Source organism: Hypanus sabinus, chromosome 9 (assembly GCF_030144855.1).
Source record: "Hypanus sabinus isolate sHypSab1 chromosome 9, sHypSab1.hap1, whole genome shotgun sequence".
Lineage (NCBI taxonomy): Eukaryota > Metazoa > Chordata > Chondrichthyes > Myliobatiformes > Dasyatidae > Hypanus > Hypanus sabinus.
In genome coordinates, this window is record NC_082714.1 from 64,391,894 (window position 1) to 64,415,671 (window position 23,778).

General features: G+C 43.7%; 1 protein-coding gene across 1 annotated transcript in view; it reads right to left on the minus strand.

The window, feature by feature from the left end:
* Positions 1–23,778, minus strand: part of gaa2 (alpha glucosidase 2) — a 69,197-nt gene that overhangs the window by 9,129 nt on the left and 36,290 nt on the right. The window contains exons 10-18 of the mRNA XM_059979786.1: positions 20,393–20,506; positions 17,457–17,541; positions 16,442–16,559; positions 15,585–15,718; positions 10,620–10,771; positions 9,078–9,226; positions 4,094–4,235; positions 2,051–2,149; positions 1,343–1,507 (exon numbers count right to left, since the gene is read on the minus strand). Coding sequence (XP_059835769.1) covers positions 1,343–1,507; positions 2,051–2,149; positions 4,094–4,235; positions 9,078–9,226; positions 10,620–10,771; positions 15,585–15,718; positions 16,442–16,559; positions 17,457–17,541; positions 20,393–20,506 — 1,158 coding nt within the window. The remainder of the gene's footprint in view (positions 1–1,342; positions 1,508–2,050; positions 2,150–4,093; positions 4,236–9,077; positions 9,227–10,619; positions 10,772–15,584; positions 15,719–16,441; positions 16,560–17,456; positions 17,542–20,392; positions 20,507–23,778) is intronic.

Sequence of the window (23,778 nt, forward strand, 5' to 3'; positions counted from 1 at the left end):
TTCCCAATGTCACCTCTTTCTAAGGATTTGATTTCTTTTGTTGCCCACAGAGCCACTCCATCCCCTCTGCCTACCTGCCTGTCCTTTCAAAACAAGGTGTATCCTTGGATGTTAAACTCCCAACTATTATACTCTTTCAGCCACACCTCAGTGATGCCCACAATGTCATTCCTGCAATCCCTAACTGTGCTACAAGATCATCTACCTTGTTCCATATACTGTGCGCATTCAAACATAGCACCTTCAGTATTGTATTCATCACGCTTTTCGATTTTTGCCCCATTACACTTTAGTTCATCTCATTGATTGCAATTTTGTCCCAACATCTGCCTGTGCTTCCTCACTAACACTGCATCTAGTTGTATACCTTCCTCAGCCCCATCAATCTGATTCCCACCCCGCTGCCGACAGCTTCAACCATCCACAATAGCTCTAGCAAACTTGCCCCCAAGGATATTGGGCTCCCTCAGTTTCAGGTGTAACCAGTACTTTATCTACAGGTCATACCTTCCGCAGAGGTGATTCCAATGATGCAGAAATTTGAACCCCTGTCCCCTGCAGCATTTCCTCAGCCATTCATTCTCTGTATTATCATACTTCAGAGGTCTTGCTCCTCAGTCTCTTCACTAATGCCCTCTACTCACTGTGCAGGAGCTCTCTACCCATGTCATTGGTGCCAGTGACCTCTGGCTATTCACCCTTTCTCTTGTGAATTTTCTGTAGCCACTCTGAGACGTTCTGGTCTCTAGCACCTGGGAGGCAACACAAAATCCTGGCTTCTCTTCTGCAGCCATAGAACCTGCTGTCTATCTCTCTAACTATCGAATCTCCTATCACTACCGCTGTGCCCGACTTTGGCCTTCCCTGCTGAACCGCAGAGCTGGCCACAGTGCCACTGGCCTGGCTCTGCTGCAGTGCCTGTTAGAACCCCAGTGGTGTTCAAAGGAGTATACTTGGAAGGATTCAGGGGAACCCTGCACTGACTGCTTACACCCCCTTGCTTCTCCTGGTAGTCACCCATCTACTACAGTGGCACGTTATTGAATGCCTATCTTTCTGTGCCATTATGCCTCATGTACTCTTCTGGTTTCTGCTTTAAGACATCTATGCAGGTGAATGGTGTTGAGAGGCCTATCAGCCATGATCAGATTAAGAGCTGAAGATTTATTGGCTTTCTCTGTTTATTCAGTGAGTCACCCACAGAACAAAAGAGGAGATTTCATTTGAGAAGGCTGGTGTAGAAGAGGAAGCTAGATTATGAAATTGCAATTGATTAATGTTCTACCAGTGGTTGTTTACCAACATGGGACCTAAATAAAGAGTTGTAGGTTATGGATCATACCTTATCAGTAGTAAATTCAACGTAAGTGTAATCGTTTCTCTCGTATGTATCCAGACTCTCACCATCGTCCCAAAAGAGGAAGCCCCTTGCTGATGTGTTCTGGGACAGTGCCACAAGCAGGTGAAGAGGGTTGCCACTACTCACCCAAGTGGTTGTGGCAGGTTCCTGTTATGAAATAGAGGCAAATACAAAGTGTCACCCTACAGATTGAAAGGTCACTGTTGATTAAGGATATCAGGTTATGAAGATAAGAGAAATACACGAGATCAACAAGGCTGTGTTGCCCTATAAACTGAATCCTTGGTACAAGGTATCCAACACAATAAATTAGTGCCTTTGGGAGAAAGTCTTGCATATACACAATGTTATTCCTGACTTACCAATTCCCAAAAGACTTTGCAACCTAATCACTTCCGAAGTGCTGTCAGTGTCACTGTTCCAGTTTGTCAACTGGTGCACAACAATGTGATGATCAATTGTGGTCTAGTGTTGACTGTGGGATAAATATTGGCTATGGCAATACAGGGTTGAAGAATCATTAAAGAGTATCTCAGATTTCCGCCTCATCCAACAGTAGTTTTTTTCAACACTGTAGCACTCTTAACTCAGCACTAGGAGACTCAGCATGAAAATGAGTAAGTACTCCGAGAAATTTTAAAAGGAGTTAAAAAATTATCAGCAAGGAATTTAAATAAGAAATCAAGGTACCTGTGTGACAATGATCTCCCCCTCCCGCAGGTGCAGGTTGATGGTGTCCAGAGGAGCGGGAAGTTTGACATACTCTCCTGTGCTAACAAGTGGAGATCCCTGTTGATAAAGGAGTAAGTGAAAATGTGTTTCGTCTTGACATCAACCTCCTAGACATTGTCCAAACAATATTGTACATAGGTTTAGACAAGAGCATCCATCAACAAAATATAGTGGTAAGTATTACAGACTCATTGAGTTGTATAGCACAGAACAAAAGATCTCAACTGTTTACTTCCCTTCCTAGATGCAGCCTGATCTACCAAGTTCCACCAGCATTTTGTATGCATTGCTCAAAAATTCCAGCATCTGCAATATCTCTTGTGTTTGCCCTCTTGTTTTTGACACTCCTATCATAGGAAAAAGATTTGAATCATCTATCCTACCCCATCTATGCCTTGTATAATCTTATATACTCTACCTCTATCACGTCACCCCTCAGTATTCAGGGAAAACAAACCCAGCCTATCCAATCTCTCTGACAGAATCAGAATCTGGTTTATTATCACCCACGTCTTCACCACTTTCTCCAGTGCAAACACATCCTTCTAACAGTGTAGCTACCAGAACTGCACACAGCATTCCAAGTGTGCTCTAACTAGTGTTTTGAAAATGTAACATTATGTCCCAACTCTATGCCTGACCTATACAGGCTGTCCCCGGGTTAGGAATGAGTTCTGTTCCTGAGTCCGTCTTTAAGTCGGATTTGTACATAAGTCGGAACAGATACATCCGGTATTATTTAGTGTCAGTTAGTCTAACGTTTGTCTTAGTATATAGTTTATATTTTACCTTTCTATGCATATAAAACACTTAAAGAAACGTATGTATTTCAATAATTAAACCACTGCGTTGCTTAGTAATAATTGAAGCTTTCATCGGGCCAGGGCCTTATACATGCTTCATTATTCTCACTTTATCCTTTACCTGTATCCTTTCAATTTGTTCCGATCGTTGACCAACTAGAGCCTAATGCTTTTTCAATGACCGATGGTGTTTCACCTCTTCCCACTCGCTTTATTATTTCCACTTTATTTTTAATTGCGATCATTTACCGTCAATGGAACAGAAAACTGTAGATTTTATGTTCTATCACTGAGCAGCAGTGAACTGTCTGATTGGCCTATCAGAGTTCTCTTTGGGAACTAGATGACTTGATCAGCATTTCTGATCTGGCTATTGTTCACAATCGCACTTAATAAAAAAAGTACAGCAGCAGCCACAGGCGCCAGGTCATTCTTGGTACTAAAGTCCACTGAGACCCGCACTGAGACAGGTTAAATGGGACAAGTGGGGGTGGTGTTGATTGGAAAAACGGGGTCAGGGTGAATCCTGATAAGAAATATTTAAGCCAAATACAAAGTTACACACTCAACACAGTGTTAACGGCATCGTGATTGGACTTTAAATGGTGGACAGCGTTCCCCTCCATCCAATCGTAAGTATGAGTTGTCCCTAAGTCGGACGTTCGTAACTTAGGGACTGCCTGTATTGGCAAGCATGTCTTCTACATCACCCCACCGGCCCGGGTTGTTACTTTCAGGAAACTGGTGTTGCAGAATAAAGATTTCAGCAGGTGAAGTTTAGTAACCTGACTTTGGTTAAAAAGGCATTTGGCAATTCATTTATTATTGTCACTTGTGAAAAGATTTGGTTTATGTGCCATGCAGACATTTCATTCTATACATATGTATACTGAGGTGAACAATAGAAAAGAAACAAATCTGAATGTAAAATATAGTGAGAAGTGCTGAATTTCAGCCTAAACAAAGCACTTCTGACAGTGCAACATTCCTCTCTCTTTGAGTGTGGCAGCCCGGATTTGTGTGTCCGGACTGGAAGTTAATCATTTAAATTTCTGTCCTAGAGGTATGATTGCTGTTCACTGAAGCACTCTTACAGCTCCGATATACTCCCACAAGTACAAACAATAAACTGTTTATGTGCCGTGCACAAGAGCTGACAACATCCTCTCCAGTTAACAAGCAACCTATTCCAACTTACCGTGTAGAAGTCATACCAAACCCCTTTTGGGAAGTACGCAGTCACAGCACTGGTCCCTGGCTCTAACACTGGTGAAATGAGGAGGCTACGACCCCACAGGAACTGTTGGTCAATGGAGAGAGTATTTCTATCTTCAGGAAACCTGAATTGAAAAAGAGGGACAGATACAAAACACTCGGTTGAAGAGAAAGAGGGCTCTCAACAAGCCCCCACACTAGACAGAAGAACACACAACACTCCTGGTGTGCTCTCTCCACAGCTCCATATAACTGAAGGAAGATTTCCCTACTCTTGTACTTGAATTCTCTTGCAATGAAGGCCAACATACCATTTCCCTTCCTAATTGCTTGCTGTACTTTCAAATTGATTTTTAGAGAATGTGTACACCCATGTTCCTCCGAATACAGATCCTCCCCAAGTTACAGCATGGCTCTGTTGTTCTCAACTGATCATAATGCAAATTGTCTGCAAGTCAGAAATGTGGATGCAAACTGAGTTTTGACACGGTATAAGATGTCTGCAGCCCTGTGGGAGCTGGCAAATCCATTCTGCCATTCTCCCACATTTGCCTGCATGTACATAAATCAGGTGTTCATAAACGGGAAAGGATCTGTACCAACCCCAGTTAGTCTCTCCCCATTTAAAAAGAAATCCAACTTTCTAAATCGTCTACCTAAGTGGATGGATGACCTCTCATTTTTCCAAATTTATAGTCCATCTGTCATGTCCTCATCTATTTACTTAATCCACCTGTCTCCCATTCAGGCATCTCTACAACTTCCCTGCAGGCCACTGGATATCTCCCATCCACTCCATAATGTACTCATTAGGCACAGGAGTACATTCAGCCAGAGATTTATTCCACCAAGATGCAACACTGAGCGTCATAGGAAGTCATTCCTGCCTGTGGCCATCAAACTTAACAACTCGTCCCTCGGAGTGTCAGACACCCTGAGCCAATAGGCTGGTCCTGGACTTATTTCCACTTGGCATAATTTACTTATTATTATTTAATTATTTATGGTTTTACATTGCTATATTTCTACACTATTCTTGGTTGGTGCGACTGTAACGAAACCCAATTTCCCTCGGGATCAATCAAGTATGTCTATCTGTCTGTCTATATTACACATGGTTCTCTGACAGAGAATGTTTAATTATGTTCATCCCATTCCACTACTGTAAATCCCACTTTTTAAAATTTTGTTTATAGTCATGCCACATACCAGCCCCTTTCTCCAACACATCCACACCATCCAACAATTTACACTAATCTTACCCAAACCATTCTACCCTTCCCCCATCTCCGTCAACTCCCTCCAGATTCCACTACTCTCTCCAACTTGTATATCTCTGGGATGTAGAATGAAACTGCAGCAGCCAGGGAAACATACAAGATCAGAGGGAGAAGGTGCAAACTCCATACAGGATATCAGGAATGAAGCTAGCACTCCGCGGATGTCACACAGCAGATCTATTAGCTGAGCCCCTGCGACACCTCTTGGGGTCATCAAAGGGTGCAGGAGGCTAACCGAAGAAGATGCCGCCGATAAGTGGCGACTCTTTGCATGCAACTCTGATGGGAATGATCAAATATTCCTGTTTAGGACTACCTCAGCTGAAATTCAGTCACAGCCATGTGGGTACTCGAGTAAGCAACGTCATTTTAAGACGTTTAAAAATCTATCGATTGAGGTAGACTTCCGACAGCAGCCTCAGTTTGCAAGTGCAGTTTCCCTTTAAGAAAAAGGAAGTAGGGAAAGCTGGCTGGTCTTCAGGTACAATGGAAATGCAGAGGCCTTAAACCAACCCCCACCCTCCCACACTCCTAACTCCCTACCAGTGAACGTACAGTTTCTGGAAAATAAATTTGAGGCCCTAAGTGCAAGATTGCAGTACCAGAGACATCAGGGATTGTGGTGTACTTCACTTCACAGAGACGTGGCTTACACCCTCTATTTCAGGTGCAACATTGCAGCCCGAGGGCTTCGCCATTCACTGCAAAGTCAAGATGGCTGAGTCTTTTAAATGTAGAGGGGCTGGAGTATGTTTCATAATTCACATTATGGTGCATAGACATGGTAGTTCTGTCTCAATCCTGCTCACCCGACCTGGAACATCAAGTGTCATCCATTTTATCTGCTGAGTGAGTTTTCCACTATGATCCTGGTCGCAAGTGAACATTACACCTCTGGCCAACATCAGACAGGCACTGGAGGAGCTGAGCACTGTGATCAACAGTAACGAAACTGGGCACTCAGATGCCTTCCCTATCACTGCGGGGATTTCAACCAGGCCAGCTTGAAGACATCTCTGAACAACTACCACCAACATAACACGTGTGGAACCAGAAGAGCCAATACAATTGGCCACTGTTATAACATCAAGAATGCTTACTATGCCATCCCATGCCTGCACTTGAAAAGTCCAATCACCTGGCTGCACCTCTACTTCCAGCCAGTAGGCAGAGACTAAAGACTGCAACACCAGTGGTGATAAAGAGGAAGGTATGGTCAAAGGAGGCAGAGAAGCGCTTACAGGACCGCTTTGAGTCAGTGGACTGGACAAGGTTCAGGGATTCATCCTCGAATCTGAATGAATACGCCACAGTCGTCCCCAACTTCATCGAGACCTGTGTGTCTTCGAGAAAGTACCAGATATACCTGTACCCAAAGCAAAAGCCATGGATAAACCAGGAGATTTGTAGCCAGGTGTGGGCCAGATCTCTGGCATTCAAGATCAGTGATCCAGAACTATACAGGTCCATATATGATTTATAGAAGGCTATTTTAAAAGCCATTGAAGTTAGAGAAAAAATCCAATGAACCTCAGCTCTGGCACAGTTTGCAAGCCATTATTTACAAGGCAAAGCTTAACAATATGAATGGCTGTGAAGCCTCACTCATATATGTGTTCAATGTTTTCTATGCACACTTTGAAAGAGAGAATAAAACTACACTTAAAACACTACCTATAAATTTGCCAATATCACAACTATTGGCAGAATTCCATATAGTGATGAGGAAGTGTACGAAGTGAGATACATCAGCTGGTCGAGTGGTGTCACAACAATAACCTTGCATTCAATGTCAGTAAGGCCATGGACTTCAGGAAGGGAAAGCTGAGGGAAAACACACCATTTCTGATCCTTATTGAGGGATCAGAAGTGGAAAGGGTGAGCAATTTCAAGTTCCTGGGTGTCAACATCCCTGAATATCTATCCCGGGCCCAACATATTGAGGGAATTACAGATAAGGCATGACGGTGGCTATACTTCATTAGGAGTTTGAGTAGACTCGTTATGTCACCAAAGACTTTTGCCATTTTCAACAGATGTGACATGGAGAGCATTTTAACAAGTTGCTTCTTCCTCTGTTATGAAGGGGCCACTGCACAGGATCAGTAAAAGCTGAAATAAGTTGCAGACTCAGCCAGCTCCATCATGGGCACCAGCATCAAGGGCATCTTCAACAGACGAAGTCTCAAAAAGGCAGCATCCACCATTAAGGAACCTCATCACTCAGGACATGCCCTTTTCTCAATCCACCATCATGGAGCCTGAAGACACACTCTCAATGTTTCAGGAACAGTTTCTTCCCCTCTGCCATCAGATTTCTAAAAGGTCAAGGAACCCATGTACACTACTTCACTTTTTTTCCTTCCCTTTTGCACTACTTACTTAATTTATTTTTATATTTGTAATTTACATATGTAATTTATAGTTTTTTATTACTTATGATGTACTGCTGCCAGAAAACAACAAATTTCATGACACATGCCAGTGATATTAAATCTGATTCTGATAACATATCCACTTATTCACCCTTATCCATAATGCTCTATCCACCCCAGATAATGTTTACATTTGTTAGGAGGATTTCCCGATCATAAGTCCATGTTGAATCTGTCCAATTCTATCAGTATTTTCAAAGTGTCCTGTTACCACTTCCTTAATGATAGATTCCAACATTTGCCTTGCTACTGATGCCGGATTACTACTAGTTCCATCACTCCCTCTTTTCTTAATTACTGGGAATATATTCATTACATTCCAATCTATGGGATTTGTTCTGGAAGCTATGGAATTTCAGAAAATTCCATAGCTTCCACTATTCCAGTCACCCCCTTCACACCCTTAGAGTGCAGCCTATTAGGTCCTGGGGATCTATTACTTCTCAATATTTTTCTAATATAGTTCCAATATTTTCCTCAATGTTTGACCTTTAACTTGTTTTTAGCTCTTCATTCATTCTCAACCTGCAGTTCTCCTCTACTTACAAGAGATTTCTTCTTCTGTGTGAAATTTGTCCAAGTTGTCTGAGATTTCTTTCACATCTAATATGGTTTCTCCTCTCTCAGTCTGTGAGACGTCTACATTAACTTTTGCTGATCTTTTCTTACTAGACTCTTGTACTCTTTCTTCCATTTCCTATCAATGTCTTGGTCCTGATAACAATCATGAGAATGGGATCATTAGAGCCTTCTGCCTGATGATTCTAAGAACAGAGTAGTATTATGAAGTCACAACTTATAACCATATAACAATTACAGCACGGAAACAGGCCACCTCAGCCCTTCTAGTCCGTGCCGAACGCTTACTCTCACCTAGTCCCACTGGGCCGAACTCAGCCCATAACCCTCCATTCCTTTCCTGTCTATATACCTATCCAATTTTACTTTAAATGACAATACCGAACCTGCCTCTACCACTTCCACTGGAAGCTCGTTCCACATAGCTACCACTCTCTGAGTAAAGAAATTCCCCCTCATGTTACCCCTAAACTTTTGCCCCCAACTCTCAACTCATGTCCTCTTGTTTGAATCTCCCCTACTCTCAATGGAAAAAGCCTATCCATGTCAACTCTATCTATCCTCCTCACAATTTTAAATACCTTTATCAAGTCTCCCCTCAACCTTCTACACTCCAAAGAATAAAGACCTAAAGTTAAACTTTAGGTTTAAGACCTTAAAGACCTAAACTTACTCAAAGAGGAGGGCTCTGGCAACAGTTTCTCCCTGGATATGTGAGTGATGGAAGAGCGTGTAGAGGTATGGGAGCAGAGAATAGCGGGTAAGGAGGGCATGCTTCATTGCAGCTTGAGCCGGTGCACTGAACGCAGTCGGGTCCTGAGCCTGGAGAACAGAGAAGCCATTTCAGAGAAAAGAGAACCATCATTAAAGTAATGGCAGAAAATTGCAACTATATTAACTCAGACCCATTGTTGTCTTCAATCTAAATCTTATAACTGCCAAAGAAGCAATGCAGGATGTTGCAGAGTTTAAGGGATGGTTAATGTCCTGAGGTCCTCGTCTCAGTCCTACCGCCATAACATGGGCCATTATCTTGCAGGAGAGATGCTGACTCGGTGAAAAATATTAGCTGGAAATTGCCTCGCCTGCCCAAGCAACGTCTGACTAATGATGTGGGTATTTATTAACTGATTTTATCCAGGATCCTTGAAATATTCCCATTGACTCTCAGTGGATGAAAACATCTCAGTATGACTGCTACCTGATATCAAGTGCCCTCAGGTAGTGCTTCCATTGTTGGGAGACAGTGGAGAACTCCCCAGGGTATAACAGCACCCTAATTTATTTACTATTTCCAAGAGGAAGTGTTAGCCCTTCAGAGAGCAGTGTCTGTACTTGGTGGAGTTCATTAGAATTGGGGGGTGGTGGGGGAAGAATTCTCACCCAAATCTACTAAATACTTAAAGACCTGTATATAGTGGACATGGAGAGGCTGTTTCCATTAGTAGGAAAGTCTAAGATCTGAAGGCAGAGCCTCGGATTAAAGAGCCACTGAAATGAGCAGCAATTTCTCCAGCCAAAGGATTTTGAGTCTGTGGATTCCAGGTTATTGGGTGTACTTAAGCTGAAATGCATAGGTTCTTGATTGGTAAGTAGGTTAATGGTTACGGGGAGAAGTTGTTTGAAAAAAAAATCAGCTATGATTGAATAGTGAAGCAGAATCAATGGGTGGAAAGGCCTAATCCTGCTCCTATACCTTATGATCTTATAATCCGAGAACAATGGTAATGGGATCCTGGGAATGATCCCCCTATCCAAGACAGCTGCTGGAATTGTGATTCCCCCTCCACCACCAAGAGACACACTCTGGATGCAGTATCTAGGTAGACAGTGCACTGCAATAGTGAGGGCATACTGCACCAATGGAGCTTCTGTCTTTCATATATGGACATTAAACCCTTTAATCATTCAGCTAGGTGTTAAAGTACGGCAGGAACTATTTTGAAGAAAACCAGTGGTCTGTCCTCTGGTGTTACGGAAATATTTCTCAACTAACATCAGAAAACGAAGTTAACCCAACTGGTTAACATTGCGAATTGTGGCTCTTGCTGTGCATAAGCTAGTTGGCACATTAGTGACAACTCTTCAAAAACTGGAATAATGCCCAGGGACATGCTGTAGTCATGAAGGGCTCAGTATTACTACAAGTCTTTCCTTTTTCAGAATGTTTTTCTAAATAAACACATGCAAGTATAAGTTACAAACTCTGGACCACCTTCTCATTTTGGGTGTTGTGGTTCCGAGAGAAGGGGTAGAAAGAACCAAGCTGCATCCATCGCACGCACATTTCCTCTGTGGTACTGCCGCCAAATCCACATATGTCTGCACCGACCAAAGGAATTCCAAACATATTGAAGTTCAGGATACCTGTGGAACAGAAAGGGGTCAAGGTGCATAGAGATAACAACGTGACTCACTGTAATCTTGCTCACGCAGTCTGTTCACATTGGCAAACCTCTAACGTCTGCAGTAAGTCTTGAATTTCATGCCAGCTGCCCTTGTCCTAACCCATGATTATCATGCAGAGCATGGTGGGTATATGGATCAAGCTGCAGAAGAAGTAGCTTCAATTCAATTAAGTACAATTAGTCTTTAGAAGATGTAGACATGTTTATGGACACAGAAGGTTAAGAGGGAAGTGGGCCAAATGCAGACTTCATGGGATTAACTTGAATTGGCACCTCGGTTGGCATGGATAAGTCCAAGTTCAAGTTTAATTGTCATTCAACCACACACGTGTATACAGCTAAACAATGCAGCATTATTCCAGGATCAAAGTGCAAACCACAGCACATACAGTCACACGTAGCATACAGCAACACACAACACAGTCACATGTAGCATACAGTAACACACAGCACACAGTCACGCGTAGCATACAGTAACATACAACACATACAGTCACACGTAGCATACAGTAACACACAACATAGTCACATGTAGCATACAGTAACACACAGCACACAGTCACGCGTAGCATACAGTAACATACAACACATACAGTCACACGTAGCATACAGCAACACACAACACAGTCACATGTAGCATACAGTAACACACAGCACATAGTCACACGTAGCATACAGTAACACACCACATACAGTCACACGTAGCATACAGTAACACAGAGCACATAGTCACACGTAGCATACAGTGACACACAACATAGTCATATGTAGCATACAGTAACACACAGCAGATACAGTCACACGTAGCATACAGTAACACACAACACATACAGTCACACATAGCATACAGTAACACACAGCAGATACAGTCACACGTAGCATACAGTAACACACAACACACACAGTCACAAAATAGTATTAACACAAACCACTGAGTGGCATGGCCTGAAGTTTGAAGGTGCATGGGATGTTGTCCTTGAGCCACATTTCTGCAAGAACAAGCACGCAGCAGTTCCTCATCTCACACTGGGTCAGCCGCAAAGGCTATCCAGCTTGTCTTCCAGGGAGAGAACATTGGAGAGCAATACTGACAGAAGAGTTGACCAGCAGGGGCCACCCCCAAACCAGCATTTCACTGCCGCACCTCCGTTCTCTCCCACACTGCCTCCGGTGCCTCCTCCCCGGGTAGATATACTAATGAACTAATCGGTCTCACCAATGAAGTAATGAACCACACTTGTAGTATTTTGTATTATCAATGTTCAACAGGGTCTTACAATCACAAGTAAAATGGTTGGGACAATAATTTGCATTATTTGTTGAATCCATAGAAGCCACTACGACCAAGCATGCCACCATCTTTGAGGTTGGACTAAAGGATATGTTTCTATGCTGTATAACTAAATCACCCCTAACCTGCTGACTTGCATTGAATCGACTTTCAACAGTGGTTATAAATCCTTCCACTGTCCCACTCAACCATGCTTGCACCAATCCTATCTCCCTCCATAACATCCACACTCATCAAGTTCTGGTCCCCTAATACCCCCAAATTTTGATTGATCCTGCGATCTATTACCAAGACCCTCAGGCCCGTAGTTCACTCCATGAATGAAAGTGCCTTTTTTCCCATCTGTAATATGCTTCATAGCTTGACAGATTGTTGGGCAAGTCCTCGTAACAGAATACCAAGGAGTTATTGATGCTTCTAATGTCATGCAATAAAAACAGAAACTGCTGAAAACACTATGGAGAGATAGAGTTAAGATTTCAGCCCAATGATCAGATTTGCAGCATTGTAGGTTTTGACACTTAAATTACTTTTGTGAGCCAGTGGCTCGGGCACAAGAACTCAACAACAGAGCATAATGCCCAGCCAGTCTGTACTTGTTGATCAGGAAGGTGGGTCCTTAAATCCCACCTTCACAACTAAGCTTTTGCCATCTGCCCACTTTGTGGCCCTTGCAGTTTACAGTTCATTTGACCATACTGCCTTTGAACATCTGTGCTGTTAAGGACAGAATATAGATGGCATGGTGATACAGTTGCTGCCCCTGCCTCGAAGTCCAATGACACAGGTTCAATTACTCAATAACTCAGGTACTCCCCGAGGATGTGTGGGCTCCCTCCAGCTGCTCCAGATTCCTCCAACATCCTCAAAAAATGCCAGTCAGCAGACGAATTTGCTGCTGTGTAAGAGAGTGGTAGAATCTGGAGGGAATTGATGGGAATGTGGGAATAAAATGGGATCAATACAAAAGGATGATTGATCGGGGGTGTGAACATAATGGATGAACATAAGAAGTAGGAGCAAGAGTAGGCCATCTGGCCCATCAAGCCTGCTCCACCATTCAATAAGATCATGACTGATCTGGCCATGGACTCATTTCCACCTACCTGCCTTTTCCCCATAACCCTTAATTCCCCTACCTACAACAGCAATGAGAGGGTCTGTTTCAATGCTGTATAACTCTTTAACTCTAAATGGACATTATAGCTGTTTTATTTGTGTGGTTATTCATTTGTGATGTGGCACATCATTCTTTCACTGCTGAGTTGGAAAGCCCTGGTTTTAATGCTCTCTCCAGATGTGAAAACAAGTTGACTGCCCTGATACAGTAGAGAGGGATTGTCACTCTGACATAGATGCCATAACTTAGATGAAAGGTTGAACCCTGCTCGTCTGTCCTCCCCAGGGGATGTAAACAATCCTGTGACACTAGGTGCCTCGGGTTTTGTGGTCAATGTATATCTCTCAGTCGCCATCCTTACTGAGACAGGTGATCTCATTCCTGCCCAAAAGCCGCAGTTCCTCTATTCCCACAGCAACTACAGTTCAATGACAAACAAACGCTGGGATAGCCGGCTTGAGAAACCCAGAGCCCCATTTTGGTGCAACAGATGATCTGCTGGAAGGACACAAGAGGCTGAAGAACATCAGTGGGGAGAAAGGAATTGTCAAAGTTTCAGATCAAAACCCTGCATCAGGCCTATCAATGTTCTGGGTTTGTGGTGCCAGATTCCAGCGCCTGAAATCTCTTGGGTACTCATTTTCTTGTGTGTTCTAATCAGCTGCTGCCTCAAGCCCTTCTGTCCACTCAGGTGATCCACAGCAGAAAAATGCTAAATTTCTGACAGTCCTAGAAGTAAACGATTGGCAGTAGTTTACCCGTAGATTGTAGATTGGCCAGTGCAGAGCACTGCATTTCCTTTCCCCCCAGTCTCCCATTCTGCCCCATTTTCAATCAGGGCACTCTCAGCCTTTTCCTCCCATACTGAGGCTGCTGCAACCTCAACTCTCCCCTGCAGTTAGTGAATTAGGTTACATGGTTGTTTCAACTTTGACCCCGATGTTCACAGGAACTACACATTACTGACATAGAATGGGTAATGTTATGATATGTGTAAATGACACAGGAAAAATGATAGTTATGCTAGAACATACTGTGCCTTCAAATGGTTGGTCCAATTTCATTAAAGGATATCGAAGTCATGCTCAAAAAGGAGCACAACCATGTCATGGTTTGGAGACCTGCCTGTGTCAATGACCTGGTGAGCTAAGCTAGCTGGAGTCAGGGCTTTATGCTTCAGCTTCTTGCAGGGTCACCCATGCCAAACAGGTCAAAGGGTAGAGGCCAGACTAAGAGTGGGCCACTGGTCCTCCAGGTTCAGGGGTTCATCTCAAGGGTTCAACAACCCTTGCTGGTAAAACCAAATTGTTAAGGAAATAGCGAAGAAGAATCTTTCTACATCTGAGTGTGATGGTATTGAGTCTCCATCCAGGACAACATGACTGACAAGTGTGCAGCTACTAACATGATGAAGGAAGACCTGAACACCACCAGAGATGGAGGATCTTCATTGCTGCTGTAAATGCCAACAGTGTAACGGGCACTAAGGAAGTAGATCAAAGTCAAAGTTGAGTTTATTATCATATGCACAGGTGTATTGGAAAATATGCCTGCTGAAGTGTCACAGACACATAACATCATAAGCAGCATTCACAAGAAAAACACAACTGTAGATTATACACAGTTTTTACAAGAAAATGCATTTTAGTGCAAGGTGGTCAAGTGCCCACAGTGTTGCTAAACCGCAGTGGTAAGAGTTCTTGAACCTAGTGGTGTGGGACTTCAGGCTTTTATACCTCCTGCTCGATGGATTCTGTGAAAAGACGGCATTGCCTGGGTGGTGGGGATCTTTCAGCATGAATGTTGCCTCCTAGAGGCAGCAGCTCCTGTACATACTATTAATGGTGGGAGGGATGTGCCCTGATGTATTGGGGAGACTCCGCTATTCTCTGCAGCTTCTTGAGTTCCTGGACATTCAAAATGCTGTACCAGACCATGATCAACCAGTCAGGATTCTTCCAACTGTACATCTGTAAAACTTTGTTAGGGTGTTCAATGACAAGCTGAATATCCTTAACCTCCTAAGAATTAAGGGTGTTGGCATTTTCCTTTGGATTGCATCTGTATGCCAGCCATCTGATTTGTTAACACCCAAGAACCTGCTGACTTGATTTTGTTGCCGTTGAGCCGTGGAACCACTGAACAAATACATCAAACCAAGGCAAGACATTTTTTTTTAATGTTCACCAATGTCTATGCAATTGCTGACCTCTCTAGTGCAGGAGCATTCAAGGTTTTGATTTTGTGCTTTCATTGTTGATGTGTAAAATTAAAGATCTATTTCCTAGGTCAGGTAATTTCTTAACAAAAACAAAAGCTAAAACAGAACTCAGAGCTTACAACACATTCACAGATTCTTACCTGGAATAGAAAAGTACATGTCTCTCCACTGGCTCCTATTGTCTCCCAGCCAATGTCCCGAGTACTTGCCTTGACTTGGGAATGTTGATCGGGAAATGACAAATGGTCGTTTTTTACGGATTTTAATCAAAGCACTAGAACAAAGAGAAAGTAGCATTTTAGCCCATCGACATATTAGAAAATGCTTATTCTTTTAAAAGCCCAGTCAACTTAGAACACACAGAGGCAAGGTTGCGAAGTAAGTTTTTGGAACACTGGCCTTTGTGGGTCAGGACACTGAATATAAGAGTTTGGACATCATGTTACAGCTTTACAAGACATTGGTGAGACCATCGCTGGAGTATTGTGCAGAGTTTGGGTCACTATGGGAAAGGAAGGATGTGATTAAGTGAGAGAAGGTGTAGAAAGGATTCACAAAGGTGTTACTGGGACTGGAGTTATGAATTGAGACTGGGCAGGCTGAGATGGTTTTCCCTTGAGCAAAGGGAGCCTTGTGGAAGTTTATAAGGTCATGAGCCACATAGATAAGGTCAATGGTCCCAAACTTTTAAACTAGAGTGCACAGATTTAAGATGAGGGGGGAAATTTTAAAAGGGCATCTGAGAGTCAATTTTTTCACATAAATGGAATGAGCAGCCTGAGGAAATGGTACGGTTGCATATAAATATATAAAGCTAAAAGAAATTTGTACAGGGAAATGGAAAGTAGGGCCAAATGCAGTTCAGGTAAGCACCTTGATTTGCAAGGACAAGTCAGGCAGAAGGGTTCTGTGAGTCTATATGATGCTCTATAACTCTGCTTTATATTATTTCTGATGGTTCTTTCCAGAATCCATATGAAAGTTCACACAAACTGACCTTGCTGAGGCCTTGGCCTCCATCAGCCCATACAGGTTATGTACATTATAGTGTGTAGATATCTTCTGCTTTACTGAGGCACAAATGGTTTTACTGCATAAGCTGCCACCCAGCACATCTATGAGAAAACAAAGCAGAATGTGTAACTTCAAAAGTACTGAGGCACAAACCACTCCCTACTCACACTGACTTTTACTATCACATCATTTTACTTTTACTATCACTATCACCACCTCCACTCAACACTTACCACAGTCATGACACAATTCTCCCATTCACCACAGATCCACGTCACCCCATCATCCTGCCTCTCTCCACTAAACTTCTCCTCACTTTCCCTCTCACTACCAATCCTACCCCTCCCTTCCTCATCCCTCATCACAATCCAACCAAATGCCCTCCCCATTAATACCTTTTGACCCCCTCCAGCCCCTCACAGTCCTCTGCTCTCACCAACTCTCCACACTCTTCCTCATAAATAATTCTACACTCTCTCACTCACGTCCCCAATTCTCCCCATCCCATTTTCATTTGCCATGCCCCCCTCATTAGTGATCCTCCCATATCAATAGTCCACCTTCACACTCAGCAACATTAATCCTCACTACCGACCTTTTCTCCCCTCCCCAGTGAGCACCCCACTAACTGACTCTCTCTTCTAATCGTGTTGCTGGTGCCCTCATCTACTGCTCTCCTCTTCGCTCATGGCACTCCCAATTCTAAGGAGTAACAACTTCAGAATGGCAATGAGCTATTAAACCAAGAACATTTTTCATAACAAAAAGCTAGTCCCATACAATAACTTCCATACTCTGTTTTCCTGTTTATCCTGCCTTCCTGTTTATCCTTTTTCTAGTTTATTTTTCCACTCCAGATATCCTCCTTTCCGATTTATCATTCCTGCCCAGATAGCCTTCATTCCAGTTTATTTTTTCTGCCCTCCTCCTTTCTGCCCCTATCTGACAGTGAAGGGTATCATTCCCACTGCGTCTCCAAGGCCTGATTCACTCTTCACCTGGGACATAGGGAGGGTTTTCGAGCTTGTTCGTTGGGCACCCACTCTCAGATCCATCCACAAAGTTGGAAGGCTCGTTCATGTCCTAGAATGTTCCAGAAAGATGAATAAATAAAAATGCTACTGAGGTTAACCTCTGGAAAGTTTAAAGTGATAGATAGGAAGTTTTCATTAACATGGCAGGCCCACTAGTGCTGTGCAAAGTCCCACTCTTCAATGTTAAAGGGTATAACAGCACTGGGAAGGACAGAAGGAGAGGCAGGAACTGTTTTATTTACAGAAGGCTGAGGGGAAATTGGATACAAGTATATAAAATGAGGTGCAGGACACAGTGGATTATTGGATATTTTTCCTTTTGATGTAAGGGTTCAGGAAAACAAATCTCAGGTATAAAATAAAGGGGAAGAGAATGAATGAGGAAATCTATTAATGCAATATGTGACTGGAATCCACAATACACTGTCTGCAGATGTAGTGGTACAGGAGGCAGGCTGCATCTTGGCTCTCAAGAAAGAACAGGACCAATACAGGGAAGAGAAAAACTGGTGGCAAATGGAAGCGGTGAGCTGCTATTGTACAGAACAAGAGGGGAATTATGGGCTCAATGGCCTCCATCTGGGCTCTAACCATTCAGTGGTTTAATTATTATTCTGTTGCCGGCAAAATAGAATGGATCCAAGATGAGCAATATTAAACATAGAAGGAAGATGTAGAATCCTTGTGGGTAGAGTTAAGAAAGTGCAAGAGTAGAAAGACCATGATGGGAGTTATATGCAGGCCACCAAACAGTAGCCAGAATGTGGTCTACAAGTTACAACTGGAGATATAAAAGGCATGCCAAAAGGACAGGTAGATGCAAGTAGATTGGCAAAAACAGGTTAATACTAGATCCCAAGAGAGAGAATTTGTAGAATGTCTATGAAATGGCTTTTTAGAGCAGCTTGTGGTTGAGCGCACTAGAGGATCAGATATTCTGGATTGGGTGTTGTATAATGAACCAGATTTGATGAGGGAGCTTAAGGTAAAGGAACCCTTAGGAGGCAATGATCACCTTAGAATTCACCTTGCAATTTGAGAGGGAGAAGCTATAAGTGAAGTTATACCCTTTGTTTCAAGAGTCTGATGTTTGAAGTGTAATAACTATTCCTGAACCTGGTAGTGTGAGTCCTGAGGCTCCAGAACCTTCTACTTGATGACAGCAGTAAAAGAGCATGTCTTTGGTGGTGGGGGGTCCCTGCTTTCCTGTGACAATGTTTTGTATAGATGTGCTCAATGGTGGGAGGGTTTTACCCATCATGGGCTGTGATTTTTACAGGATTTTTCATTCAAGAGCATTGATGTTTCCATACCAGGCTGTGATGCAGTCAATATTCTCTCCACCACACAACTATAGAGAAGTCCGTTGTAGTTTTAGATATGTTGAATCTTCACAACTTCTAAGGAAGTAAAGGCGCTGAAGTGCTTTCTTCGTATTTGCACTTACATGAGAGAAGCTGACAAATTAGGAGGACTATCACATGGATCTTAAACACCAGCAGGGATAGCTTATGGAAATCAAATTACTTCCAGTTTGGAGGGAAGTAAATGCAGAGAAGACTATATACTAGAGGTTAAGGTTTTAAGGTTTCAACTAAAAACTTCTTTCTATTTAACCTCCACAAACTGACAGAAACAGCTGGGACAGAAGAGAAGACCATGTGGGATTCAGCATCTGTGCTCTATAAAGCACGGCAGGCTGAGTTTAGGGTCTTTAAAAACCAGCATGCTCATCTGACCCTTGGTACAGGAATAGTGACAATCCTGATGTCCGCAGGCCAATTGTACCTCAGACAAAGGAGATTCAGCGTTCCAAGCACAAAGTAAAATTTATTATCAGAGTACATATATGTCACTACACACAACCCTGAGATTCTTTCTCCTGCGAGCATACAGCCAATCTATAGAATAGTAACATAAACAGGATCAATTAAAGTGCAAAAGGATACAAGACAACACGCTGTGCAAATGCAAATATAAATATATAGCAATAAATAATGAGAGAATGAAATAACAAGATGAATAGTTATTAAAGTGAGATCATTGGTTGTGGGAACATCACAATGGATGGGCAAGTGAGTGTAGTAATCCTCTGTTGTTCAGGAGCCTGATGGTGGGGGGGTAGAAATTGTTCTTGAACCTGGTGGTGCAAGTCCTGAGGCTCCTGTACCTTCAAACTGATGGGGAGTAAGGGTGAATAAAAAGCACTGAATACAGATTGATGCCTGATATTGTCCTACATACCTCAAGTGCCTCACATTGTGTGTCACAACTATGCCTTCAGTTTTCTTTCCCTTTCTCATCCACCTCTCCAGCTAAATCTCTGCCTCAATGATTGTGCTTCCTTACTCCTGTCCTTATAGGTAGCTCAGCGTCACACTTTGTCTTGCTCTAGGCAATGTTTTCCAATGTAGTAAGCTACCATTTAAATATAGGTGGTGCCCATCATTACCAGAGCTGAGCCTGCTGTTCCTAATACCACACATACTAATCAGCACTGAATAAAACTAACAAGCATGAACCTTCTCCTGCTTTCCCCACTTCTCTTCCTTACATCAGAGACGTTGTGAACATGGTCCACTCACTATTGCCATAAAGTCAATGAACACAGGCCCTTCAGCCCATCAAGTCCATGCTGACCATCAACCATCCATTTAGAACAATCCTATATCAATCCTTGTTTGGTGGAAATTTAGAACTCACTTCACATCCGAGGGCCTGGTTTCCGAGGGTCATTGGTGAATTTAAAGACAGGACCTTTGTTGGTTGACTGAATTCAGGGATATGGAGCAAAGGGCAGCTGATACATTTCAGATACAGATCAGTTGTTAACAAATTAAAAGGCAGGACAAGTTCGAGGGACTAAATGGCCTTATCCTGGTCCTGCAAATTATACTTACAATCCAGAGGCCATCAAAGGGCACAGCCTTGTGGAAGTGCAGCAGGTTATCCAACCACCACTGGTGTGTGTCCGGATTTGTAAAGTCAGGGAATGCTGTCAGCCCAGGCCAAACCTACATCCCATGAGAAAAAAACAAACAAAAACACTACTAAATCATTCAAGAGAAAAAAATACTGTCAGAATAGATCCACAAAAGCACAGTTGTCCCTCTCCAGGTCCCCTTCCTGCTAACTTGAACTAAAACTCACATGTGAATCCCCTTGCCTCCATCGTAGTCACCCTAATCCAACATGGGAAAGGTGAAGCTGATAAGCAGAACATACCCTTTCCTGGACAGTAATCTCTCGCCCATCCTCAGAGCCCAAACACTCCTGCCCATGTTGCTTTCTGAGATCGATTAATTTCACAAACACAAAAGATTCTGCAGTTGCAGGAAATCTAGAGCAACACACATAAATTGCTGGAGGAACTCAGCAGATCAATTAGCATCCATGGAAATGAAGAAACAGTCGATGTTTTCAACTGGGACCCTTCATCATGACTGGAAAGGAAGGGGGATTTTGCCAGAATAAAAAGGTGCAGGGAGGGGAAGGAGGACTAGATATAAGGTGACAGATGAAACCAGGTGGGTGGGTAAGGTAAATGGCTGGGAAAGAGGGAATCTGATAGGAGAGAAGAGTGGACCACGAGAGGATGGGAAGAAAGATGGACACCATGGGGAAGTGATAGGTAGGTGAGAGGAAGAGGCAAGAAGCCACACTGGGCAGTAGAAGAGGGAAGGGGAGGGGAAAAGGAAAATAAGTTACCGGAGGACAAACTGATACTCATGTCATCAAGCAACACACACAAAATGCTGGTGGAACGCAGCAGGCCAGGCAGCATCTATAAGGAGGAGCACTGTTGACATTTTGGGCCGAGACCTTTCGTCAGGACTAACTGTAAGGAAAGATAGTAAGAGATTTGAAAGTAGGAGGGGGAGGGGAAAATGCAAAATGATAGGAGAAGACCGGAGAGGGTGGGGTGAAGCTGAGAGCCAGAAAGGTGATTGGCAAAAGGGATACAGAGCTGGAGAAGGGAAAGGATCATGGGACGGGAGGCCTAGGGAGAAAGAAAGGGGGAGGGCAGCACCAGAGGGAGATGGAGAACAGGCAGAGTGATGGGCAGAGAGAAAGGGAGGGGAAAAAAAACCTAAATATATCAGGGATGGGGTCAGAAGGGGAAAAGGGGCATTAATGGAAGTTAGAGAAGTCAATGTTCATGCCATCAGCTTGGAGGCTACCTAGATGGAATACGAGGTGTTGCTCCCCCACCCTGAAAGTGGTCTCATGGTGGCAGCAGAGGGGGCCACAGGCCAACGTGTTGGAACAGGAATGAGGATAGGAATTAAAACACAAAGTACACTGCAGATGCTATGGTCAAATCAACACGTACAAAAGCTGGATGAACTCAGCAGGTCGGGCAGCATCTGTTGAAATGAGGATAGGAATTAAAATGGTTGGGCACTGCGAAATTCTGTTTTTGACAGATGAAGCAGAGGTGCTCAACAAAATGGTCCCCCAATTTGCATCGGGTCTCACCAACGTGGAGGAGGCTGCATCAGGAGCACTGGACAAAACAGGCAACCTCAACAGATTCACAGATGAAGTGTTGCCCCAACTGGAAGGACTGTTTGGGGACCTGAATGGCAGTGAGGGAGGAGATGAATGGGCCAGTGGCGCATTTCTGTCACTTGCAGGAATATGTGCCAGAGGGAGATTATTGGGGAGAGACAAATACACAAATCCTGCAGAAAGTGGACTGTTGGGGGAAGGTAAAGATGTATTTGGTGGATGTGTTGGATGTGGAGGAATATGTGGTGGTGGGCGAGGACAAGAGGAACTCGATCTCTTTAAGGCAGCAGGAAGATGGGGTGAGCATGGATGTCTGGGAATTAAAGGAGATGCAGATAGGGCACATTCAATGGCAGAGGAAGGAAAACCCCACTCTTTGAAGAAGGAGGACATCTCTGATGTCCTGGAAAGGAAAGCCTCATCCTGGGAACAGATGGGGCAGAGACAGAAGAGATAGGATTGGAAGATCCCCAGAGATGAAGACAGAGAGATTGAGAAGGGGGTAGATGTGTCAGAAATGGACCAAGTGAATTTAAGGGTGGGGAGAAGTTGCAGACAAAGTTGATGAAATTGATGAGCTCAGCGTGGGTGCATGATTTAGCACCAATGCAGTGCAGAAACAGTTGGGGAGCGGTACCAGGAAAGGCTTGGAACATGGACTGCCCACATAGCCAATGAAGAGGCTGGCATAGCTGAGATCTATGGCCAACCCTTGCATTTGCAGGAAGTGGGATGAGCTGAAGGAGAAAATGTTAAGGGTAAGGACCAGTTTGCCAGACAGAGGAGGGTGGCTGGGAAGGGGAACTGAATGGTTCTTTTGTCAGGAAAGCAGTAGAAAGCTTATAAAGACTTCTTGATTGTGGGTAGAGTCGGGGAATTAAAAGTTGTTAAAGAAGATTGAGAGCATGTGAAGTGTCAAGGATAGGGGCTGGAAAGAATTGGACAAAGGGGGATAGAATTAAGTTCAGGTTTACGGACACAGATTCAGTGGGGCAGGAGCAGGCAGAGACAATGGCCATACCTGGACAGTCACGTTTGTGAACTTTAGGTAGAAGCGAGCAGTACAGGATAAGGGAATTATGAGTTTGGTGGCAGTAGATGGGAGATCTCCAGAGTTGGTGATGATGTCAGAGACAATGTAATGTTCTGATGGCCCTTAGTGGGATCCTTATCAAGGGGTAATTAAGAGGAGGTGACCGAGAGTTGCAGCCTGGTCTCAGCAAAGCAGAGGTCAGTCTGCCACACTGTAACAGCGTCCCCTTTGTCTGCGGGTTTGATGGCAATGTTTGGATTGGTGCAGAGAGAGCAGAATGCAGTGTGTTCAGAGGGTATAAGATTCAAGGAGGAGAGTGGAGTGCTGAAGTCGAGATAGTCAATGTCTTATTGGCAATTAGAGATGAAAAGATCCAGAGCAGGTAGAGAACAGAACGGGGTGTCCAAGAAAAGAAGGACAATTAGAGACTGGAGAAGGGATCATCAGTGCGGGGTTGCCTCCATTGCCAAAGAGGTGGGCTCAGTGATGGAGGCAACAGAAGAAGAGCTTGGCATTGTGGTGGGCGTGGAACTCACTGGAGTGCAGGCGAAGGGTGACAAGGGCAAGGTCCTTGCTGAGGAGAGAACATTCTACTTCAGTGAGGGGAAGGTCAGAGGGGATGGTGAAAGACACGGCAGGAATCAGAGGTGGGATCAGTTAGTGGCAACAGAGGAGGCAGGAGAATTGGGGTGTTCAGGGAAGGAAGATGGAAAGTCCGAGGACCCAAGAGGTGATGGGGAG